We start from the raw sequence: 24,923 nt of genomic DNA, 5'->3' as shown, positions 1-24,923 counted from the left end.
CAAGCCCTACGCATGAGTCGATTTAAGTGAGTAATGTTTTACCAAGTGCATAGCCAACACGCCAGTGTTGCCATAAGTAATATAATTTATAAAAACATCGCTTGTAAAATTATAACATTGGAATAAATATTCGATATCTGGCAACACTACGACACGTACACTGTCACACATATTTTCGAGTAACCCAGGAAAGGGTCGCGGAGGAAGCATGAAGGGGGCGGGTTAAGTGCATGAAAAAGTTCGTCATGTTTTGAAGGACAAACACATGCAATAGTTCTATCTATAGTTTTCTATAATCTAAGATATCAATATTATTGTTAGCTATTTTAGAAACGTCCAAATGATAACAACTATTCACAAATGTTGGTCTACGACCTACGTCAATGTGTCCTAACTCTATTTGCTAGAAGCATTATAACATTCAAATACGAAAAATTTAAGGATCTCTTATAATATGCATAATATTACTGTCAAATAGAACATTTGATTTCAACGTCAAATAGTGACGAATGTAACGGTTAATCAGCAAAATATAATATAATAATATTATGTTTGGAAATTCATAAAAAGTACTTAAATAAAATTTAAAAAAAGCAACAATTAATTATTGGTCAAACATGTCAACGAATCTACAACGCTACCCAGCCATGCTTATGAGTGCATATTATTTTACCTAAAAATGCATACATATATATTTTTTTACCGTAACAATGATGTCATCAGCGAAAAATGCTTTAAGCATCTGTAACATATTTGCCGATAAACAGAATATTACTTGATTTGAACGTCAAATAGTAGACAAATGGTCGATTTGCAGAAAATGTGTTTGGGAATTCATAGATTGTGTCCGAATAATATTCAATCATAAATGCTGCAAACATTAAATTAAAACACAATGCATTAATATAATGTTGTCGAAAATGTATGAATGGATCCTTAACACTAAGCCATCATGCATAATATTATTATGTTTCCTAAGGCCGTCCGCTCACGTGATTACTCAAAAAAGACGTGACTGAAACTGCAGTATCTAGCTAATGTATTTCAATGGCGGCTCGCTGACGGTAAGACTGGAAACCGAGGAGACGCGACATGCTAGTCTCCCAGTCTCTCAGTTGCCATTCACCCATTAAACAGTGGTAGATACCAATATCAGTAGATTCGATGAAAAATTATATTTTCTTACCAATATTGGTAGCACTGAACAAGAAATAACAAGCCAAGACATCATAAGTTAAATATGGGCGAACCGATTTTTAATTTAAACTATGTGGCAGATGTTAAGAAATACTCCTGCCTGTATAATTACAGCGTGCTAGAATATTCCCGTAAAGATATTACGGAAAAAGCTTAGAATAAAGTAGGGAATACAATGTGTTTGACAGTTTGAGGTTATGAGATTATTGGGTTTCAATAGCGTCGTGTGTGAAGCGTCAATCACTGGTTAGTTTATGAGTTGCATCACCAACCAGTTTCTCATATTTTAGTTTCTGCATGAGCGGATGGCCTTAGGATGCAAACGTATTTTTTTACCGTTGCAATGACATCATCGGTGACAAAACTTTCAAGTGTCTGTGACAAATTTGCCGGTAAATAGAACAACATTTGATTTGAACGTCAAATAGTATAAGAACGGTCGATCCGCCATAAATGTGTTTGGAAATTCATATTCAATATCCGAATCCCACTCGAGTGTCAGTGCTGTAAATGAAAAAAATATATGATGGCAAAAAAACTAAACAAATTGACAATAGGATGTTGATCTACCTACCGTTTGTAAACACATCAATGGAAGTTAATATTCAATCTAATAATAATAATATTCAATCATAAATGCTGCAAACATTAAATTAAAAACATAATGTGAAAAAAGAATCTTGTCGAAAACGTATCAATGGATCCTTAGCATTAACCAATCATGCATATTATTATGTTCCCTAAGGATGCAAACTTATTTTTTTTACCGTTGCAATGACATCATCGGCGACAAAAGCTTTAAGCGTCTGTGACAAATTTGCCGGTAAATAGAACGACAATTGATTTGAACGTCAAATAGTATAAGAACGGTCGATCCGCCATAAACGTGTTTGGGAATTCATAGAAAACATCCGAATCAAAATCATCGACTAAAATTGCTGTAAAATAAAAAATATATAATAATAAAAAACAAATCGTTAATAGGATGTTGATCTACCGTTTGTAAACACATTAATGGAAGTTAATTTTTAATTTAATATAATAATATTCAATCATAAATGCTGCAAATATTAAATTAGAAACATAATGTGAAAAAAGAATGTTGTCGAAAACGTATCAATGAATCCTTAGCGCTAAGCAATCATGCTTATTAATGGATATTATTATGTTTCATAAGGATTCAAATGTATTTTTTACCATTATAATGACATCATCGGCGACAAAAGTTTTAAATGTCTGTGACAAATTTGCCGGTAAATAAAACAACATTTGATTTGAACTTCAAATAGTATAAGAACGGTCGATCTGCCATAAATGTGTTTGGGAATTCATAGACAGAATCCGACTCGAACATATATAATGCTGTAAATGAAAAAAAATATAATAGCAAAACAAACTGACAATATGATGTTGATCTACCGTTTGTAAACACTTTAGTGGATCCTTACCCACCCATACGTTTGTCAGTGCATACTTGGTCAACTAAATGCGTGTACGCATATTTATTAACAAAATTACCAACCTAATATCAATGCTTTTAAAAACAAATGAGAACGGCTTCATTTTTGTATGCCTTCTTCAGGTATTAAGTAAAAAGCGAATGAAGATTTGTTGCCGATCGTATAATGTTGATAATTAATTATTCAAGTCAGGATATTATATTTGTGGTGAAAATGACGTCATCAGCGACAATGTTTTAAGCGTTTATTTTGTAGGTAACCTATTTGAACGTCACAATAGTTTACGAATGGACCATCAACAACAAACATGCCGACGATTTCATGATGATCGTTAAATATACAATTGACCGTCGTACACAGTACCCACAGATACTGAGGTCACTAAAAAACAATGTAATCGTACAAAATGTATTCTTTTTAATCGTTATGTATTTATTGTTGTTAACTTTTTTAGCACTAATGTATGTGTAAATTGTGTTGCCGAGCCGTACCTATTAACTTGTGTGTACAATGCTTAATGATGGAAATGAAATGCTATTCCTCACAACTCTTAATTTTAGAAGGAAAATAGACCATACCATGCATATTATAATAGCAGAACAGGTAGAATTATAATATTATACTGACATTAAATTTGAATTGTTAGTTTCCCTTTCGGAAAACTCCATTGAAAATCTGTTCGCCATTGCTAGTTTTCAAGTAAAATATAAAAGGATGATCGGCCACAAATGTGTTCGGGCGTAGTGAATAGATCAAAGCAGACGCGGCAGCGATTTCAAGTCCTATAAAAAGATATTTTAATATTTATAGTTTTATTCACTACCTACAACTAATCACTGTCTTAATAATATTATCAAAAATAAGTACAAAAGTGAAGGTTAAAGATGATTAAGAAGATAGAGTATAATACAAAATTATAGGAACCACAAGAGAAGTATAAGACATATACCGTCGACAGTATTAGATAATACCACCAACAATTTTGATATGTTCAGAAATCGGATTAGTGTGAAATTAACTTTAGGTAATAAAGTATACTGTTTTATCGATTATTTGTGTATATGAAATTCATAAAAGAAAACCTAAAACTTGTGTTGTTTTCACTGCTATATTATTTTATGCACGTCTACATATAAATAACACAAAATTATAGGATTATCGGAAGACATTACGATAATCGCAACTTTTGACTTTTGACAGCTCGACTTTTTTATTCGTTCGTTGATCAGTAGACATAGACATAGGCATAGACAAATCGGACGATTTCATGTCCTCGAACTTTTCGCTCGCCAATGGAGCGCTGGCATTAGATAGTACAACAATCAAAATCTATAAAGCAATATTGAAAATGCATTCAATTTAATGAATTTTCAATAAATTAATGAACAAAATATTGCTGTTCAGCTGTCCATGTCATTTTAGTGCCAACGTGGTGTGAGATTAACTGAGAAACAAATGAACGTAGGTATGCATAATATAATAAATATGTTCCATGTCATTCTAATAACGGTGTTATCAGAGACAAAACCGTTAAACATAAAATTGTATTGATACGAATATCACCTTGTATAGGTATTATAAACTAATCAATCTGAAGTTGTGTAAAAACAAATTTCAATGTAAATCTATTTGTAGACATCTTCTTTAAAATTATTCTTCGACTGACACGTAGTCAAGTGACTGTACTATTGAAAGTTACTGAATAACATGAAACAGTTAACTAAAGAAAAAACTAGATAGATTCTCATATCCCATAGTTATATAATTATAATCAAGTGTAGTTTAAGTTATAATTATATTGCAATATGTATCAACCATACATAGTTTCGTAATATCTTAAAAACATGATTTGTCAACAACACATTTGAGTGAGAACGTGTTGATCAACAGTGTTGTTGACGACATTTTGCTTACTAAAAGATATTCATTGTTACATTAGTGTAACATCACTCAATGTAATATATACAGTATATTTAATAAGGTAACATAATATAGGTATTATATATTATTCAGAAACACCCAAACTAGTTAAGTACCAGAATATATTTGGTTTTTTTTTTTAATATTTCTCAACTATTGAATAGCCATTTATGTGTAAATGTATACAAGGTACTGCTCGATCATGTTTTATTATGTGCAAAAGGTTTCCACATTAGGAAATATGACAATAATTATGAAAATGAAATGATTCTCGTGCTGTTACATAATATTTGTTACATTTTTAACAAACGAATTTACCACAACAACGTTCATTAAAGTGAGGTGTAAAGCAACTGTTGTGTTCCATTTATATCCAGCGACAGAATACGAAACACGAAATCAAATTAAAACTACTGGTGATTTACATTTTAAATTGTTTTAATTAATCAATACGTGTTCAAAGAAATTTAAAATATTTTAATGAATTTAGAACAAAAAAACTTTTTACTGATCATAAATATACATACATATTGTATTCATGTATTATAAAATGCTTTAAGGCCATTGGACCCGTTTTTTCCTGTCTTCTCAGAATCGTGGAAATGGCAAGGACGTTTAACACGAATTGACACATAATAAACACTTTATTTATTTAAAATCTAATAAATAATATTCAAATAACACTTTTTGTGTCATTAAAATTTTCTGATTCGCTTTACTTTTTAAAATAAATGACAAATAGTCGGTCCTGTTTTCGAAATTGGCCAAAACGACTGTCACGCCACAGTGAATTTTTGAACTTAATAATAGTTTGGCAGGTATATATTGTATGAAAGAAATGGGTAAAACAATACATTTCATTGATTAACTCACGTACTTTTTTTAATTTCAGAAAAATAAAGATTTTAAAGCCATTTTAGTTTGAGTATACATCAGCCAATTTTGAATGATTTTTTCTCACAAAATAATATATACTGCACAATAAAAATATTTTTTTATTATAATATAACATTTCCGTAATACTATAAATAATAATTAACAATGAAAAAATAAATAAAACCCTATAAATTCGGTACAATTAGTGACGCTATATTACCAAAACACGTCGTACGTTTTCATGTATTTATCCTATTTTCAGACAATTTAGATATATAATTATTTTGCAAAATTAACAAAAAGAGACCATTTGATCGATTAATCCATATAGTTTTTCTAATTTCTCATTTCTAACCTTAGTAGGCTTCTAAATTTCAACGGGTGAGGACGTCTTTTTTTCCAAATTTTTATCCGTCGCGAACAGTATTTTAACTCATAGAAAAATGACCTTTACTCGCATTGCAGTAACAATCAAATTGGCAAGACCACATGACGTAGACCAGGTGTTATAATTTGTGTTGACAAATCAAACATCATAAAATACCAGTGAATGTCAAACTGAGAAAAATGTAGTTATATTATATTATTTATTATCTTGTAATACAAATGGTTGCAGCATGTGAGATATTGTAAGATAATTGAATCTTATAACCACGGTGTCTACAAAGAAGTCCTAAAGGTATTCGTTCGGTGCAACATTTATAAAAAAAAAATATTTTGGACTTGAGCAGTTTAGATAAAATATAGGTGGACTTTAATTATTTTGATAAATACCTACTTGGTTGGGCTTTAAACGATTTGAAAAACTTTGCATGTACTTAATACAGTTTTTATGTACCTGGGTCGCCATGTTTTGTTATTTTCAAAGGGACGTATCCAGGAGTATGTTTATTGGCATTATCAATAGAAACAAAATAATATTATTTTTCAAGGTCTATTTATTATCGATCTTAAGTGGTTTATGTCACAAATAGTAAATTTGTAGAAAATTTAAAGTAAAATACGTTTTCGAATGCTGTCATAGTAATGGCCACTGAAACATGTGTCATAATTTTCCTAATCGTCAAAATAATAATAAAATAAGTGTTTTGGGGCAGAAAAGCACGTATATGTTTTATGATGTATGTATTTTTCAGATGGTTTGTGGTAAAATCTTTTTTTTTCATACTGCCACAATTCAACTATTCATAATTAATTGTTTGTTAAATTTTTCATTGTGCACTTTGACTTAATAGGTAGGTGTTAAAGTTTTTACCTTACTTTATTGTATTAATTTATTGTTAAGTGAGAATTAGCTGCTTTCGTTGTCAGTGTGTATTTGATGAGTGCGCATAGTGCCTGACGATGTCGAAAGGCGAAACCAGGATCGCATAAAACGACTCAAATGAAATAGTACAAAACTTAAATCCATTAGAATTTAATATATTTAATGCCGAGTTGAATTGAATGGAATCACCTTAGGCATTTATTAGTAATTATTTAACACAAGTAAAAAATATATTGAGGTAAGAACCTAGTTCATTGAATAATAAAAACAATATTACTCTTTACATCACAACTGACAAGATTTATATGAATTGTATATTGCCTGAACTCATTGATCCTAGACTAACACGGTCGATGGATATAAGAAACCCTCAATATCATAATTATATTAGATGCTATCAATAGAAAAGAAAAAAAAATAAAAAATAATAAAAAATAATAATTTATAATAGTTATTCTAATACATTACATACCGTTAAGCCTGTACACTAATTAAAGAACCAATTATTAATTTTCTATACACACTAATGTTCCGAAATCCTCCGCGGTGACCAAAACGTACTGCCGTCAAATACACGTTATTATAATAATGGTTTCTTAAATCTTGATTGTTGCATAATAAATTTAAAAAAAATTGTAAAAAGTTGTAAATATTCATTGAATTGCTTTCTTTTATGAGTCATGTTTTTATAATTCAATAAAAACGCAATAATAACAGAAATCTTTTATGCATCTTGTGAATGTTTTAAACTTATAATTTGTAATGTGAGCTCATGAAAAAATGAATAACTTTTGTATTCATACACACCGATATATATAAATAATATACCAATTTGAAACACCTCAGAAACATACATAAGTATTAGATTTTTTTTTGAAAAATATTTGAATTTGAACCCACAATATGATAGGTTCAAGAAAAGGTGTCACTTCACAAATTCAGCATATCAATAATATGAGGTTCTTATTTGGAGGTCTACTATTTTTATTCTTATAATTTATTCTACCTACCACAAAAATGTTTATAAAATTTGTTAGGAAAAAAATATTATTAATTCAACACTTTTAAAACCTCTGATTTCGTATCTACTCCCAGAGACGCTGTTTGTTTTTTTATGCGCGCTCCGCGTATTGCTATTTTGTTGTGGCTCTTACGTCAAATTTGATTCTTACGAATGAACCCATAGGCCTTAAAGTGTTAATCATTTGTAAATTACATATGTCGTATTCTGTCGCTAGATATCTCCAGTAGCAATATATCCCCCTTAAATTAGATAGTATTGTAATAGCAGTACAAATGGCACTATTAACTATACTAACATTAATTTATTAGTTCTCCTTTCGGAAAACTCCGTTGAACAGTTGCACGTAATCGCTAGCTTTTAATAAGTAAAATACAAATGGGTGCTGTGCTCTAAATGTTTTCGGAACCTCTGGTTCGAGTGAGAAGGAATCACCTCGGTTTCCAATTTCTAAAAAAAGATATTTCAAAGATATTTTGTGAGAACTAACTTTTAAAAAACTGTCTACGCATGTATTAATGTATACATACGCCATGTAGTTATTTAATAATGTGTTATTAAAACAATTAATATTATCAACTGCGGGTACTTGATGGAATTTGAATTAAAATTCTAATTGGTGAAGGCTTCGTACGATTTCATGGTGATCGTTAAATATACAATTGACCATTGACGTACACAGAACCCACAGATACTGAAAGACGAAACTCTGGTCACATAAAACAATGTAATCGTACAAAATTTATTCTTTTTAATCATTATGTATTTATTGTTGTTAACTTTTTTAGCACTAATGCATGTGTAAATTGTGTTGCCGAGCCGTACCTATTAACTTGTGTGTACAATGCTTAATGATGAAAATGAAATGCTATTCCTCACAACTCTAATTTTAGAAGGAAAATAATATACCATAACCACATTTGTTTATATGCATGTTATTATAATAGCAAAACAGGTAGCATTATAATAAATTATACTGACATTAAATTTGAATTGTTAGTTTCCCTTTCGGAAAACTCCATTGAAAATCTGTTCGCCGTTGCTAGTTTGCAAGTAAAATACAAAAGGATGATCGGCCACACATGTGTTCGGACGCGGTGGAGAGATTGAAGCAGACGCGGCAGAGATTCCAAATGCTATAAAAAGATATTTTAATATTTATAGTTTTATTCACTACCTACAACTAATCACTGTCTTAATAATATTATCAAAAATAAGTACAAAAGTGAAGGTTAAAGATGATTAAGAAGATGGAATAGAATATAATACAAAAATATAGGAACCACAAGAGAAGTATAAGACATATACCGTCGACAGTATTAGATAATACCACCAACAATTTTGATACATGTTCCGAAAACGGATAAGTGTGAAATTAACTTTAGGTAATAAAGTATACTGTTATATCAATTATTTTTTTATTTGTATTTATGAAATTCATAAAAGAAAACCTAAAATTTGTGTTGTTTTCACTGCTATATTATTTTATGCACGCCTACATATAAATAATACAAAATTATAGGATTATCGGAAGACATTACGATAATCGCAACTTTTGACAGCTCGACTTTTTTATTCGTTCGTTGATTAGTATCAACTATTGAATAGCCAATTATGTAAAGATGTATATTAGGTATTACTCGATAATGTTTTCTTATGTGCAAAAGATGCTCACATTAGGAAATATGACAATAATTATGAAAATGAAATGCTTCCCCTGCTATTATATAGTAATATTCGTTATATTTTTAACAAACGAATTTACCACAACGACATTCATTAAGGCGAGGTGTAAAGCAGCTGTTTTGCTCCATTTATATCCAGCGACAGAAAACGAAACACGAAAGCAAACTAAATTTATTGGTGATTTACATTTTAAATTGTTTTAATTAATCGATACGTATCCAAAGAGATTTAAAAAGAAAATATTTTTATAGATAAACTGAATTAAAAAAAAAACTTTTCATAATTGTACTCATTAATCATAAAATGCTTTAAAGTGTTAATTACTTATAAATTAGATAAGTATATCGTATTTTGTCGCTAGAATTTTCCAGTAGCAATATATCCTCCTTAAATTAGATAGCATTGTAATAGCAGTACAAATAGCACTATAGTACTAAACTGACATTCATTTATTAGTTCCCCTTTCGGAAAACTCCGTTGAACAGTTGCACGTCATCGCTAGCTTTTAATAAGTAAAATACAAATGGGTGGTGTGCTCTAAATGTTTTCGGAACCTCTGGTTCGAGTGAGACGGAATCACCTCGGTTTCCAATTTCTAAAAAAAAGATATTTTGTGAGAACTACCTTTAAAAAAACTGTCTACGCATGTTGTATTAATGTATACATACGCCATGTAGTTATTTAATAATATGTTATTTAAACAATTAATACTATCAACTGCGGGTACTTGACGGAATTTGAATTTAAATTCTAATTGGTGAAGGCTTCGTACGATATCATGGTGATCGTTAAATATACAATTGACCGTCGTACACAGAACCCACAGATACTGCGGTCACTAAAAAACAATGTAATCGTACAAAATATATTATTTTTAATCATTATGTATTTATTGTTGTTAACTTTTTTTAGCACTAATGTATGTGTAAATTGTGTTGCTGAGCTGTACCTATTATCTTGTGTGTACAATGCTTAATAATGAAAATGATGATATTCCTCACAACTTTAATTTTAGAAGGAAAATAGACCTTACCACATTTGTTTATATGCAAGTTATTATAATAGCAGAACAGGTAGCATCATAATAAATTATACTGACATTAAATTTGAATTGTTAGTTTCCCTTTCGGAAAACTCCGTTGAAAATATGTTCGCCATTGCTAGTTTTCAAGTAAAATACAAAAGGATGATCAGCCACAAATGTGTTCGGGCGTGGTGGATACAGTCATTGAAGCTGACATGGCAGAGATTTCATATGCTATAAAGAGATATTTTAATATTTATAGTTTTATTCACTACGTACAACTAATCAATGTCTTAATAATATTATCAAAAATAAGTACAAAAGTTAAGGTTAAAGATGATTAAGAAGATAGAATAGAATATAATACAAAAATATAGGAACCACAAGAGAAGTATAAGACATATACCGTCGACAGTATTGGATAATACCACCAACAATTTTCCGAAAATCGGATTAGTGTGAAATTAACTTTAAGTAATAAAGTATACTGTTTTATCCACTGTGTAAATTAAACACTAATACTTATTAATAATGACGAATTATGTCACATGATGATTAATAATAATAAAGTTACTTAACCTACGTCTAGACAGAAGAAATAGTTGACTAACAAGTTGACGAACAGTATCTTTTAAGAGACTATTTCTTTTATTCAACGAATAATTCACAAGATTGAAGAATGTACCATTCTAATTATTGAACATACATAATTTTGGAAAACACTTCTGAGAAAATATATTATAACCAATAGAAAAAATCTTTTTGAAAAAAAAGTACGATATCCGGCAGATCGAACCTGCATCTAGTGGGTTTACGCCCCAATCCGCGCATTATCCACTATGCTACGAGGTAATATACTAATGACGACAAATTTTAACTATTGGCCTTTTAATACCTGCTCATCAGCATTTTTCCAAATCAAGCTACTACTGGCGATCGGTTTTTGTTGAAAAGTTTGTTGTCATTAGTATGTCACCTCGTAGCATAGTGGATAATGCGCGGATTGGAGAGGAGATACAGGTTCGATTCCTGCCGTTGAATTATTCGTTGAATAAAAGAAATAGTTAATTAGTATCTTTTAAGGTGTGTCGACACAATAACAATGCATCGACAACATGTATTTAATTACTAATTATCAATGTTATAGTATTAATTATATTAGCAGGTATAGCGTAAAAAATAATAGATAATTACTGTTGCACGTTTTAATAAGCTTGTCACATTTTGTTTTTAATTGTGTATGCATGATTATTTTTTTATGTTTTTTATAAGCTCATCTTTAAAAACATTAGACTAACATTCGTAGTAAAATTTACTACTAATCGGTGAAGTTTGTCAATTTTCCTAGGAACACTTGATCCCCTGATTGATTTTTCAAGTAATAAATGATAGGACGATCTGCTCTGAATACTTTTGGTGGATCAGGTGACCATTTTGCAGATGCATAAGCCACTGCCACCAAACCTGTAAACCGAATAAACGAACATAGACATCTTCATTTCTCCGTAGTCTATGATATAGTTTTTAAAGTTGTAAAAAAGTTGTGTCATTTTTAATATGATATTATAATCATTTTCGTGTCTTAAAAATCGTACATATTTCTGAAAAGCCATTTCATTGTCATTAACGGAGAACTGAGAGATAATGGGAATTGAAATACCTAACGGGTGTGGAGTAACAGGCAACCAATCTCGAGTGGGGAAGAATATGGGATAAACACGTGTCAAGAATACATTTCGTTCGTCAACAAAACCATTTTATTTGTTATGTAAATCTGTCATTGAAGTTTTACTAAAAAATATGTAAGTATTTAAAAATTGAAACTTTACATGGTAGACTTAAAAATATAATTATATATTTATAATATTGTTAAAAAATATATACAATTTTAAATTAAATTGAGAAGTATAGACGTTTGACTAAATTCTTTACCACAGTTGACTAAGTTGATGAACAGTATCTTTTAACACGTGTCGCCGCAAAAATAACGCCTCTACAATTAATTAACCACGTAATATCAGGTAAGTTGCAAGATTCCATGCATCGATCAACAAGTTCAGACGCTTCTGAATTTTCACAGTTGGAATTTGTGAGATAGCTATGCCTGCGCAGTCGAACGACAGTGGAAAACCTGCCAAAAAAAACGAACTACACAGAGCAAAATATGTTCGATATTTACCAATTTTCACAACCGGTTAAATAGCACCATACAATGACAACATCGCGTCTCGCTTACGCTTGAATAATGATATTGGCGAGACAGTCAGAACTTTTACGTATAAACACTTATTATTACAATAGTTTAAAATACACACAATTGGTGTCAGTAAATCCATGCACGTGTACCTACATGCGCTATTAGTAAATTATTATAATTAAATTGGGTATAGCTCAAATCATGGCCCCCACATCCTGAAGCGGGCCCCCAGGCTAGAGTCTTTGGCGGCCCCCTCTAACTATTACTTAAGTTAAAGGCAGTGTGACTATCAACAGTGTTTTCCAAATAGTGTTGTTAGAAGTAAAAATTAGGGTATTTTTGGGGATTTTTTTTGTAAATACACCCATTTGAATTATGGAGTTATCGAATTTTGACAAACAATAATCAAAAATTGCATCGCACAACCACATAATTTAAATTTTTAATTATTTTACATTTTTCACGGCGACATTTTTTTACTATTAGTGCAATTTTGTAATGTGTGTTTATCTCACTTGGCTGGTCAGTTCGCCAGGCCTGCCCCCCCATTAAGCCAGTGCCCCCAGGCTATAGCCCTGTCAGCCTCCCCCCTTGTGGGGGCCATTGCTCAAATACTGCATACAATAATAATTATTAATGCAGGTTTCAATATAAGCTTCATGCATCACTTTTCGAAATTATGCATGATAAATTTTTTTATTAAAAAAAATATTCCACTAACGTATTGAAAAGGTAGTCAATTATACCACTAATTATCTGTAAATTCTGTCAGCCTACCGAGGAATACTTGATCCCCTGATTGACCTTTCAAATAATAAACGAAAGGATGATTTGCTTTGAATACTTTTTCATGTCTTGCAGATACAAACACCCATGTCCCAAATTCTGTAAGTAAAACAAACGACCATAAACGTTGGCTTATCATACGTACCGATTAAAATAGTTTTAAATTTGTAAAAAGTATTTTAAAAGTCGTATATAATTATAAAACATCCGTTTTCAATTTGCTATTAATCGATGAACTTTGTTAATCTTCCTAGGAACACTTGAGCCCCTGATCGACTTTGCAAATATTATAGGTATAAAGGGATGATATGCTTTGAATATTTTTGGTGGGTCTACACCTATAGGATAGCTAACAGCTGACAATATAAACCCATGGTACCAACGCTGTAAGAAAAAAAACGAAGATGGACAATTTGCCGTAGTCTATGGTATCCACACGTATCGATTAATGTCATAGATATGGGTCTAGGACGATTTGGCACCGCGAACTGGCCTCCGCCGATTGGCCTCCGGTAATTGGCCGCCGGTACAATCGGACGACGGCCCAATTGGACGCCGACCCAATTCGACGCCGACCCAATTGGCCTCCGGGAGGATTGGACGCCGCACAGTTGAATTAAATGCGCAAAGGAATAGACGTACGTTACGATTTGTTGGAGTAAATAAGCAAGTCAGTTTAATATGCTTCTATCTTCTCAGTAGTTGTACCTTATACATTTCGCGCTTGACACATTTTTAATATAGATTGAGAATAATTATTATGCCGTATGATGTTTATTAAAAGAAAATAATTCTTCCCTCGATAAAACTTAAAGATGTGCATAATCAATTAATTTATTGTCTATACATGGGTACTTATTTATATTTACAACAAATATTAAAAATAATGTTAGATGTTAGAATGAAAATTACATTATATTTCAGCGTTTTATCGACCTAATATTATAATAAAGCTTAAACATGTATATTATTATACATAAATGCGTATTTTAAGATAATATGAAATTACATACAAAATATTAAGTAAGTTATCTGCTAAGTATAAATGTTTCAGTAGTTTGATTGATAAACTACTTGGGTACTGGGTGCCGGACGAAATCCCGAAGGCCGAAATCCCAAAAAATAAAAAAAATACAAACATCAACAATTGCGCAATTTTTGCAAGAGACACAAAAACCCATTTTTTGTAAAAATATAAAAAAAATGTAAAATACAAACACCAATAATTGCGCAATCGTGAATTGCGCAATTTTTACATGAGACACAAAATCCATTCGTTCTACAAAATGGTCTCTCCTGGAAAAAAAAATTGCGCAATCGGAAAACCCCATTTTCCGCAAAAATGGGATTTGTCTCTTAGAAAAATTGCGCTCACGATTGCGCAATTATTGATGTTTGTATTTTTTTATTTTTCGGGATTTCGGCCATTCGGGATTTCAGCATTTGGGATTTTGGCCTTCGGGATTTCATCCGGCACCCATTACCTAAGTAGTTTATCAATCATACTATCTTAAAATACGCATTTATGCATAATAATATACATGTTTAAGCTTTATTATAATATTAAGTCGATAAAACGCTGAAATATAATGTTATTTTCATTCTAACATCTAACTTTATTTTTAATATTTGTTGTAAATATAAATAACTACCCATGTATAGACTATAAATTAATTGATTATGCACATCTTTCAGTTTTAGCGAGTGAAGAATTATTTTCTTTTAATAAACATCATAAGGCATAATAATTATTCTCAATCTATATTAAAAATGTATCAAGCGCGAAATGTATAAGGTACAACTACTGAGAAGATAGAAGCATATTAAACTGACTTGCTTATTTACTCCAACAAATCGTAACGTACGCCTATTCCTTTGCGCATTTAATTCAACTGTGCGGCGTCCAATCCTTCCGGAGGCCAATTGGGTCGGCGTTGAATTGGGTCGGCGTCCAATTGGGCCGGCGTCCGATTGTACCGGCGGCCAATTACCGGAGGCCAATCGGCGGAGGCCAGTTCGCGGTGCCAAATCGTCCCATTCCCCATAGATATTTCTGAAAAGCCTATTCATTGCCATTACTAGATCAATAATTTTATTATTAACAGTTTTGTACACCACTAAACAACATTAAAAACGAAATAATAATAGAGAGATCCATAACATAAGAATATTAAATTTTAAAAAATGAGCTAAATACCCCATCCAAAGAGGTGGGACAATATTCTATTTGTCAATATTCAAATACGTGACGTTTTTATGTAAATTGTACGTAAAACATTTTACCGTAGCACAGTTCGCCGTGAGCTTTCTTATCGGAAAGAGATGACCGTCTCCAATTGTATTACATTCAATATGAACATTAATTCAATTTTCATAGCAGATTTTGGCAAAATTCATGAATTCAAGAATGAAAACCAAACCTAACTTAACCTAAAAAATAATCCAGTATATCGGCTATTTTCAAAAATTGTTTGCTGCTGGCTTTTTGTAAAATGTAAACTGACAAGAACCGTGTTTTATTTAGACATGAATTTTATGTCAGTGCTATACGACCCAAAGAGGTTGGACGGTCTTTAATATACAGCCATATATTTCCGATACCACATTTAACGGTGATACGCCGAACTGTATACGTAGAAGTTTCCGGACACAAGAGTAGAGCTCTATATGAGACATCGATGCGCGGTAAAAAAACAAACCTCGACATTGGTTCGTTGTATGCCATCTTTCAATCGAAATAAATTATTTTCTCACAAAAATCGCAAAATAATTAATGCGCTATTATAATTTGCTGTGAATAATATTTTATCACTTTCTATGGAAGACCGATAAGAACTGTGTTTTATTTAGACATGAATTTTATGTCAGTACTATACTACCCAAAGAGGTTGGACGGTCTTTAATATACGCACTAAAGCTAAACGTACAAATAGCTGCCCAGAGAATTTATGTTTTGCCATACACGGAAATATTGTTACATAGTCATATTATAATATATATATACAACATTCACTTGCTAATAGTGCGATTAAAAATAAATTTTCATTTAGTATTTTGCCGAGCATAAAATTAATAATCTAAAAAGCTTGCGTGTGAAGTGAGCAGGCTAAGCTGTATGAACTCATTTAAAAAAATAATTATAAATAGTGGTGATTATATAACTTTTGACATCTGAATTTTAAAAATAATCCTCTATAAGGACCTAAGTACTAATTTTTTTGTTCACTACTAAATATCAAGTCCTATACCACATAATATTTACGCACATAGGGAGCAGTACTTGGCAGATAGTAGGTAGTATACATATAATATATTATTAAATAAAGCATGCATTAAAACTGATGTATTATTGTAAGTTTATATGAGCAATTTGTATAATTAATTACGAAAGCATGTTTAGATGTATACTTAGATAATTTTGTTTTTATAAGCCAAATATTTAAAAAAAAATAAAAAAAAATATACATATATATTCCACCAACGTACTGAAAAAATGTACTTAGTCAATTCGACTACTGATTGGTGAAATTCGTCAATCGTCCGAGGAACACTTGGGACCCTGAATGATCTTTCAAATAATATATGAAGGGATGATCCGCATTGAATACTTTTGGAAGCACAAGTGGATAAGTTAGAGATGTAAATTTCTCTATTAAAGCTAAAAGAAAAACGTATAAACATACAATTTATGATAATATAATAACGAAGTGGAAAACCCTATATGTACCTGACGTGAGGACAACGATGTAAATGCATGTCAACAATTAATACATAAATTGAATCACCTGTACACCTTACAGTAGTATATTTCCATTATTTGTGGTTTTTACCAAGTATGGATCTAAAACTTAATCAAACATGCCTAAGTGTGGAGTGGGCAAGCTAAACTGTTTCCAAATCAAAATTTAAAACACTCCACGGAAACATCACACAATATTTACTCTATATTGAGCTGTGATATATATATATATATATATATATAATATTTAAATGTATATATAATATGTAAAAATGATTGTAAGTAATATGGTAAACAGATTGTAAGTAAAATATGACATATTATTTATAATACTCGCCACCCAGATCACAAAAATTTAAACAAAAGACTGGAAACGTATATATACGTACAAACCAACATAACATTCTTTGTCCATTTTTAAATATATATTTTTATAAAATATTTTACGCCATGGTGTCTCGTGTTTTATAAAAGAATTCTCATGATAGAAATAGTATAAAACATTTGATAATATATCTTGATAAGTCGAATACAGGTCTAAGTGTAGACTGGGTAGGCAAAATTGCAATAACTCGTTTACAAATTAGTTACTAATATTGGTAAATAATATAAATTTTAAACTTTTTTTTGACATCTACATTTTAAAAAAATCTACTTACTAATTTTATTTTTCACTACCAAACAGTGGCACACTACACAATATTTACTCCCATAGGGAGTAGTACTTGGCAGATATCATTAATCATATAATATATTAAATAAATCATGCATAAATAATGATGTATTATTAGAAGTTTCTATAAGCATTTTGTATAATAAATTACGAAAGCGTGATTAAATGTAGATAATAGCCTATTTCATGATTACGTATAGGTATATTTTGTTTTTATAAGCCAGTCCACCCACGTACTGAAAAGAGTATTTAGTCAATTCGACTACTGATTGGTGAAATTATTCAATCTTCCGAGGAACACTTGGGACCCTGAATGATCTTTCAAATAATATATTAAGGGATGATCTGCATTGAATACTTTTGGAAGCACACGTGGATATGTTAGAGACGTGATTTGCTCTATTAAAGCTAAAAAGAAAAACGTATGAACATAAAATTTATTATAGGTAATATAATTATTAATAACAACAAAGAGGAAACCCCTATACAAGGACGTAGGGACAAAGATTTAAATACCTTTCAATACATCAATAATTGAATCATTTTTACAACTTACAGTGGTATATTTTCATAGGCAACTAACTTTTTCAGTACATACTCAATGAAGAAAAATATTATTTTTTTATTCGTGGTTTTTGCCGAGTATGGATCTAAAAAATTCGCATCAAACTTGCATAAGTGTGGAGTGGGCAAGCTAAATTGTTTGCAAATCAAAATTTAAAACACTCCACGGTAACACCACACAATATTTACTCTATAGTGAGCTGTTTCCGGGATGCTGTATTACAATAAAATTATATCTCATGCAATTATAATTATTAATTGCAGTTTTCAATAAACTTTTAGAATTTTATTTCATAATAATAAGCATGATTGGATGTAATAATTGATTTCAATGGTAATTAATAAAAACAAATTATAAACCCATGCTTTCAAAAAATATTTCACCCAACGCATTGAAAAGCGTACCTAGTCAAGTGTTCTACTGTTCGGTGATTTTTGTCAATTTTCCGAGAAATACTTGAACCCCTGATTGACCTTTTAAATAATAAATGAAGGGATGGTCTGCGTTGAATATTTTTGGCAGTTCAATTGGATAAGTTAGAGACACAAACACCTCAGTTATGAATGCTGTAATAAAAACGAACATATTATATAATATCATGATAATCTGGAGATCTCATACGGTACAATGATCTGAATACTTGAATCAACACTCATATAAATGACTTTTCTACAATACAATATAATATTTATGTAGGTAGCTAACGTTTTTAGTGTGTAATGAGGTATTCTTAATTTGAATGACAGCAAAATAACATTCATTTGTTTCGTGAATCTATCAACGAGTTTATATGGAAATTATGCATTATTATATATTTTTCAATCTTTCATCATATTGAGCGTCAAACACGTTTAAGACGACCGTTATTTGATTATTTATAATCTGTTATGAAGATTTTTTTATGAAATCTTTTACGATTATATATTTTATAAAAATAATTTTATATATTATATTATATTTTATAAAAGATTAGTCTATGGTTGAATTTTTCAAAATTCAATAGATTGACAAATATATTATATACCTAAATCAACTATGTACTAATGTTATAGTATCATAAGTATCTTTAAAAAAACACGTACGTATAATATAATATACTTCAATAAAATTCCGGTCACTGTTTAATAGCTCGTTTCCAAAATTTCTAAAATCCACTCATAATCGTATTTTTTGTCAGCAAATAGCAAGTACCGCCATCGTAATAACATTTACTCCCACGGGAGCAGCATCAGGCAACTAATATTACCATAGTTAAAGTATTAACTACAGCATGCAATAATTAGTATTGTTGCAATTTCCAATAAGCTTTCAGCATATTTTTTTCTTAATTATTTAAGCATGATTAGATGTAATCCATGTTTTCAGGAAAAAAAGACACTAACGTTTTCATAGATGTAGTCATTTATTAGACTACTGTTCAGTGAAATTTGTCAATTTTCCTAAGAATACTTGAGCCCCTGATTGACCTTTCAAATAATATATGAAAGGGTGATCAGCTGTGAATCTTTTTCGTGGCTCAATCGGATATCTTAAAGACAAAAAATGTGTTGCCAGTATTCCTGTAAGAAACAGTATCGAATATAGATAAACATAACTTTTTCGATTGTCTTTGAAATCGTACATATCTATAAAAATAATAACCTAATTAAATTTGCAAAAGATATTTTATTTTTAATATTATATTACAATTAAATGTGAAACGTGTTTCTGAAAAGCCATTTTATTTGTCATTACTACAATAATTACAAATGAAATATATTATATAATTATAGGTATAATATAAAACAAGCAAACATAATATATACGATATTATACGGAGAAAAAGTGTGAGGATAATATTATTACTCTACCTACTAGAGACGCCTAGTGGGGAAAAAACTAAGCTTACAATTTGAGACATTTTTTTGTTTACGTATCTTAAAACATTAAAAAGAACAATATTTACCAACGATCCCATTTTATTATTATATGGTCATGTTTATTTTTAAAATTCTGTTTATTAGGCTTACTCTAGCGTACAGAAACGACTTTTGACTAATTCGTAGTAGTACTGTTTTTTTTATATTTTATTTTAAAAAAATCATCGACTTCAAAATATAAATGAATATAACATGAAATCCTTTTTTATTTATATGTACTTATTACTCTTGAAGAATGAGATTGGTGAGACAGTCAGCGCTTTTACGTGTAAACAGTTATATTGTCACGATAGTTTAAAATACGCACTATTGCTGCCAGTAACTCCATGCACGCGTACAGGCGCTATAAATTATTAAAAAAAATCACAAATTACAAGCCTCATATTTTTCCGCTATGTGCCTCATAGTCCAGGCTCCCATAGACTTTCCGAATACATAATATGCGGAACGCATTCTGAGTTCTTGGTCACAAAGATATTATAATATAATATCCGATGTTGCCAGGAAATATTAGTGGTCAATTTTTTTTTATTGAGGTAATAAAAAAAAATAATAAAAACCAATCAAAAATTGTTCTGAGTTCTTCAATAAAAGTAATAGGGAAACACGTATCGATTGGAAATGCGATAGTTTTTACCATGCTATCAGCATGGTCGCAAGACGGTTCGTCCCCGAAAAATCAAAAATAGTCGGTAGTACTGTAGCGGCAGAATAATAGCGAATCAAATATCTGTTGTTTAAGATATCAAATTGCTCTGCGATTATACATTCCCAAGCGAATCCATTTTCTAGTAAACAACTGAGCAAATCGGTTGGCAAAATCAGAGACGGTGTAGTATTACATATCACAATACTTTATACCATTACGGTGTATGAGCTGAATAATCACTTTTCATGTATTATATTTTTGTACAACTGTAATAACAAATAATATTTCATTTCACTACTCGATTTAAAATGCTGATTATATAATTAGTTTAATATGATTATGTACCAGAATTTTATGTTAATGTATCATTTTTATTGTATAAATAACGAAGAATAATTTAACTAAATATGTCACTCGAATCAGAGTACTTAGCTAGTAACTATCATGTATAATATACTATTGTACCGATACGCTGCTAATAAATCTCACCCCGCTACATCGTAGACTTCGTCATTATCATCATCCTTTACCTACACATCGAACACCACACACACGAGTGACCCCAACAGTACAATGTGTTCAAAATTATCGATTCTTGGGATCATTCTTGGATTTGATTGCCTAATTTAGTAGTATGTGTATATAATCACTCAATTTGATATTTTATACCACATCTATAAATATGACATTAGTTTTAGTAAAATGGTTAACTAAGAAATAGTGTAGGTTGCATGTATTATTAGTACTGGGCAACCAGTATTACGAGTATAGCTTACTTATATACACCATTGAATAATTATTATTGTTGCAAGTTTCGATACGCATTTAGTATTTCTGCGCATCTATTATATACACAAGACTGCTTTCGGCCCGCTAAGGCAGCTAAATAGAGTAGGAAATTATCGAAATATTAACACTTATTGTAACAATTACACTAAGTTAGCCGTCTAAACAGTCAAAACTGACTATCTCGCTCTGAAATTTATCATAGCGAAGAGAGGTGCTGTTAAAACATAGCACTTGTTGTAACAATTACACTAAGTTAGCCGGCTAAACAGTCAAAACTGACTATCTCGCTCTGAAATTTATTATAGCCAAGAGAGGTGCTGTTAAAACATATCACGTATTGTAACAATTACAACTAGGTAACGTATTGTTATTGTCACAATAAGTGCTAATATTTTGATACTTTCCTTTTCTATATAGCTGTTTTAGCGGACGAAAGTCGTCTTGTGTATAGAATAGATGCGCTGAATAATGTAAGCATGATTATAAATGTGGGTGATAATCAATTTTCATGATTATTTTTGTTTTTATAAGCCCATATTAAAAAATATATATTCTAATACAGTATTGATAAGCGTGCGTTTATTATTGATCGGTGAACTTTGTTAATCGTCCGATGAACAATTGATCCCCTGATCGATTTTTCAAATAATATATGAAGGGGTGATTTGCTTTGAATGTTTTTGGAGTTTGATCATCCCTCATAGATGTAAATACTATCATCGCTGTAAAAAAACGATCGAACGTTGAGAAACTTAGGTATTTCTTTCCGTGGTCTACGGTATCATAAGTGTCAATAAAAATGGTGTTTATATTTTGTAAAAGGTATGTATTTCATTTTTAATATATTATGATTATAACCATTTCCGTATCGCATATATTTCTGAAAAGCCATTTCATTACCATTTCTATCAAAAAAATTATAAAAATTTTGCAAATAATATTTAAACAATGTCAGTAAAAACAATGGACAGTGACGATTTTTTATAAATCAGAATGTTTAAAAATTCTAAAAAGATCAGTAAAATGAGAAAAAAATCCTGGTTATATAACTATTGCTGTACATATTTAGAACACTAAATAGTGTTTAATGTAACGGTAATAATACGGTGACGATACATTTAAGTCCAAATTGGGGGCGGTCCGGTTCCCCAAATATAGAATATCTCTATTTTATCAATATTGTCGATTTGAAACCTTTAATAGTAGATTCGCCATGGACGGATTTCAGATAGAAATGTAAAAAAAAATAGTTGTTGTCGATCTACCTTTCCAGATAATGAAACATTAACATTGCCTTGCATATTATACATTCATACAATAAATTACTTCAAATATTTTTTAATAAAGTGTTTTTTAATATTATTAGTTAGAAACTAATACATTATAAAATGGTATTTAGATGTCAGAACCTTCCTTAGTTGGTCTTTCACAATAACTTCACTGTAAATTCATAATAACATTATTTTGATTCTATTGTATGATATCTCTTTGCGCGGCGTTCGTGAATCGGTGTCAGGTATTCATCCCACCAACTAAATCTTATTTACCATTCGTACTTAACGCTCAAAAACATGCTCGATACTACCCGATGGACTACCAGTCGACGATCGACCGCTACCCATGCACCATGAGTTATTATAAATAAATATGTGTTCTCGGAGAAGATAACCATACATTGATTCAAATACTATGTAGGTACCCATTAAACCATTTTTCAATTCTTGACTATATTACATTACCATTGTAATGATTGAAACTCATTTCACCTAAATATACCATCATTGTACAAGGAAAACCCCAACCCAGTCAAGTCACCAATACCTTTTAATTAGTTAATTAAGTATTTTATGATTTAAAAAAAAAGGTTAGCTAACTATTGATCAGTCATGTTTTTCAATGACCCTGCGAAAACTTGTGAGCCGTCCTTGGACTTCAAATAAAACAAAAATGGACGATTGATAATAAATCTTATCAATTGCTCAGATGGTTCTCTCGATACTACTTGGATCTCTGTAAAAAAAATCAAAATAGTTTTGAGAGTCGTACATTTTCATATACGTCAAACGACAGGAAAGAGACGGTAATATGTGATGAGTAGTAAGTCGCACTTGTTTGACGCAGTGACGCTTTGTGTGCAAATGTTATATTATGTTGTCTACAATACCATTTTAGATCTCAGAGGAACTACACTAATGAGATGTCAAATTGCCCGACTATATACGACTGGATTCTGTGAACCATTAAATTGCCACGAACATTGCGCACATGTAAAATATATAGTGTAAATTTCACATCTTTTGTTGTTTTTAATCATACAATGTGAGTAATTAAACACTTAAATAATCAATGTCTAAATACTCGAGAACCAATCATATTAACACACCTATAAAGCATTATACCATATTTATTTTTCGCAGTTCAGTCACTTCAATACAGCATAGCTACCTAATCATGTTTATAATTCGTCCATTAAAGGCAATCATTTTTTCAATACGTAGGTACTATACTATTTGTTAATAAATTGTCTTCACGACCATGTACCTAACTAAAACATTCAAATTGTACTAAATTGCGCATGCTAAATGCTGTTTCACGTACAATTTATGCGTTGGTTTTGTAGTCCTTTGATTACAAAAAAGTAAATGTTTTTAAATATCTTATACATATTTTGCTTCAAGCCAGAGCATTAATAATTTATACAAACACAACGAAAATAGCGGCGAAGGGTGGAAGTAGGCTGTTAAAATCCGGCATAAATATAGCACACTAATCTTTGTCAGTCATGCGTATTTATTTTCATTGACCTACGACTACAAATTGCAGAAAGTGTTAATTAGTTTTTAAAATTCAATTAAACCCTGCATAAACCAACCCGCGATAGTTTAAGTATGCTATAGGTACCCTCGGGCAATAAGTATTGATAAATGAACTAACATTTCGAAGACAATCAAAGATGTCAAAATTAGTCAGTTAGATTTTCTTAAAAGTTAACTGTCCTTCCAACAAAAATCTGCTCTTGAGATGTAGTTTTCAAAATATAGTATTTGAATGGATGATCGACTTTGAATTCGTCTGGATATCTTGCAGATATTGTCATAATAACTGGCGCTGAAAAAAATAACAACGAAGATTTTTAAATACAATTTAAAAGCTAC

General features: G+C 30.6%; 1 protein-coding gene across 46 annotated transcripts in view; it reads right to left on the bottom strand.

Moving 5' to 3' along the window:
- The window catches only part of LOC147069105 (alaserpin-like), a 169,768-nt gene that overhangs the window by 45,464 nt on the left and 99,381 nt on the right, over positions 1 to 24,923 (bottom strand). For 2 of the 46 annotated variants that reach the window (XM_085951301.1, XM_085951330.1), the window contains exon 9: positions 19,794 to 19,970. The exons of 40 other annotated variants lie outside the window; for them this stretch is intronic. In XM_085951301.1, coding sequence (XP_085807427.1) covers positions 19,822 to 19,970 — 149 coding nt within the window. In that variant the 3' untranslated portion in view covers positions 19,794 to 19,821. Of the gene's footprint in view, positions 1 to 3,284; positions 3,440 to 11,749; positions 11,916 to 18,815; positions 18,978 to 19,793; positions 19,971 to 24,923 lie in introns of all 46 variants that reach the window. 4 more of the 46 variants (XM_085951305.1, XM_085951333.1, XM_085951303.1 and 1 more) reach the window with 3 other exon arrangements.

This window comes from Rhyacophila brunnea, unplaced genomic scaffold (assembly GCF_057557595.1).
Source record: "Rhyacophila brunnea isolate RB1 unplaced genomic scaffold, BYU_Rbru_1.0 scaffold_24, whole genome shotgun sequence".
Taxonomy (NCBI): Eukaryota; Metazoa; Arthropoda; class Insecta; order Trichoptera; family Rhyacophilidae; genus Rhyacophila; species Rhyacophila brunnea.
This window is presented reverse-complemented; position numbering and strand designations above follow the sequence as displayed.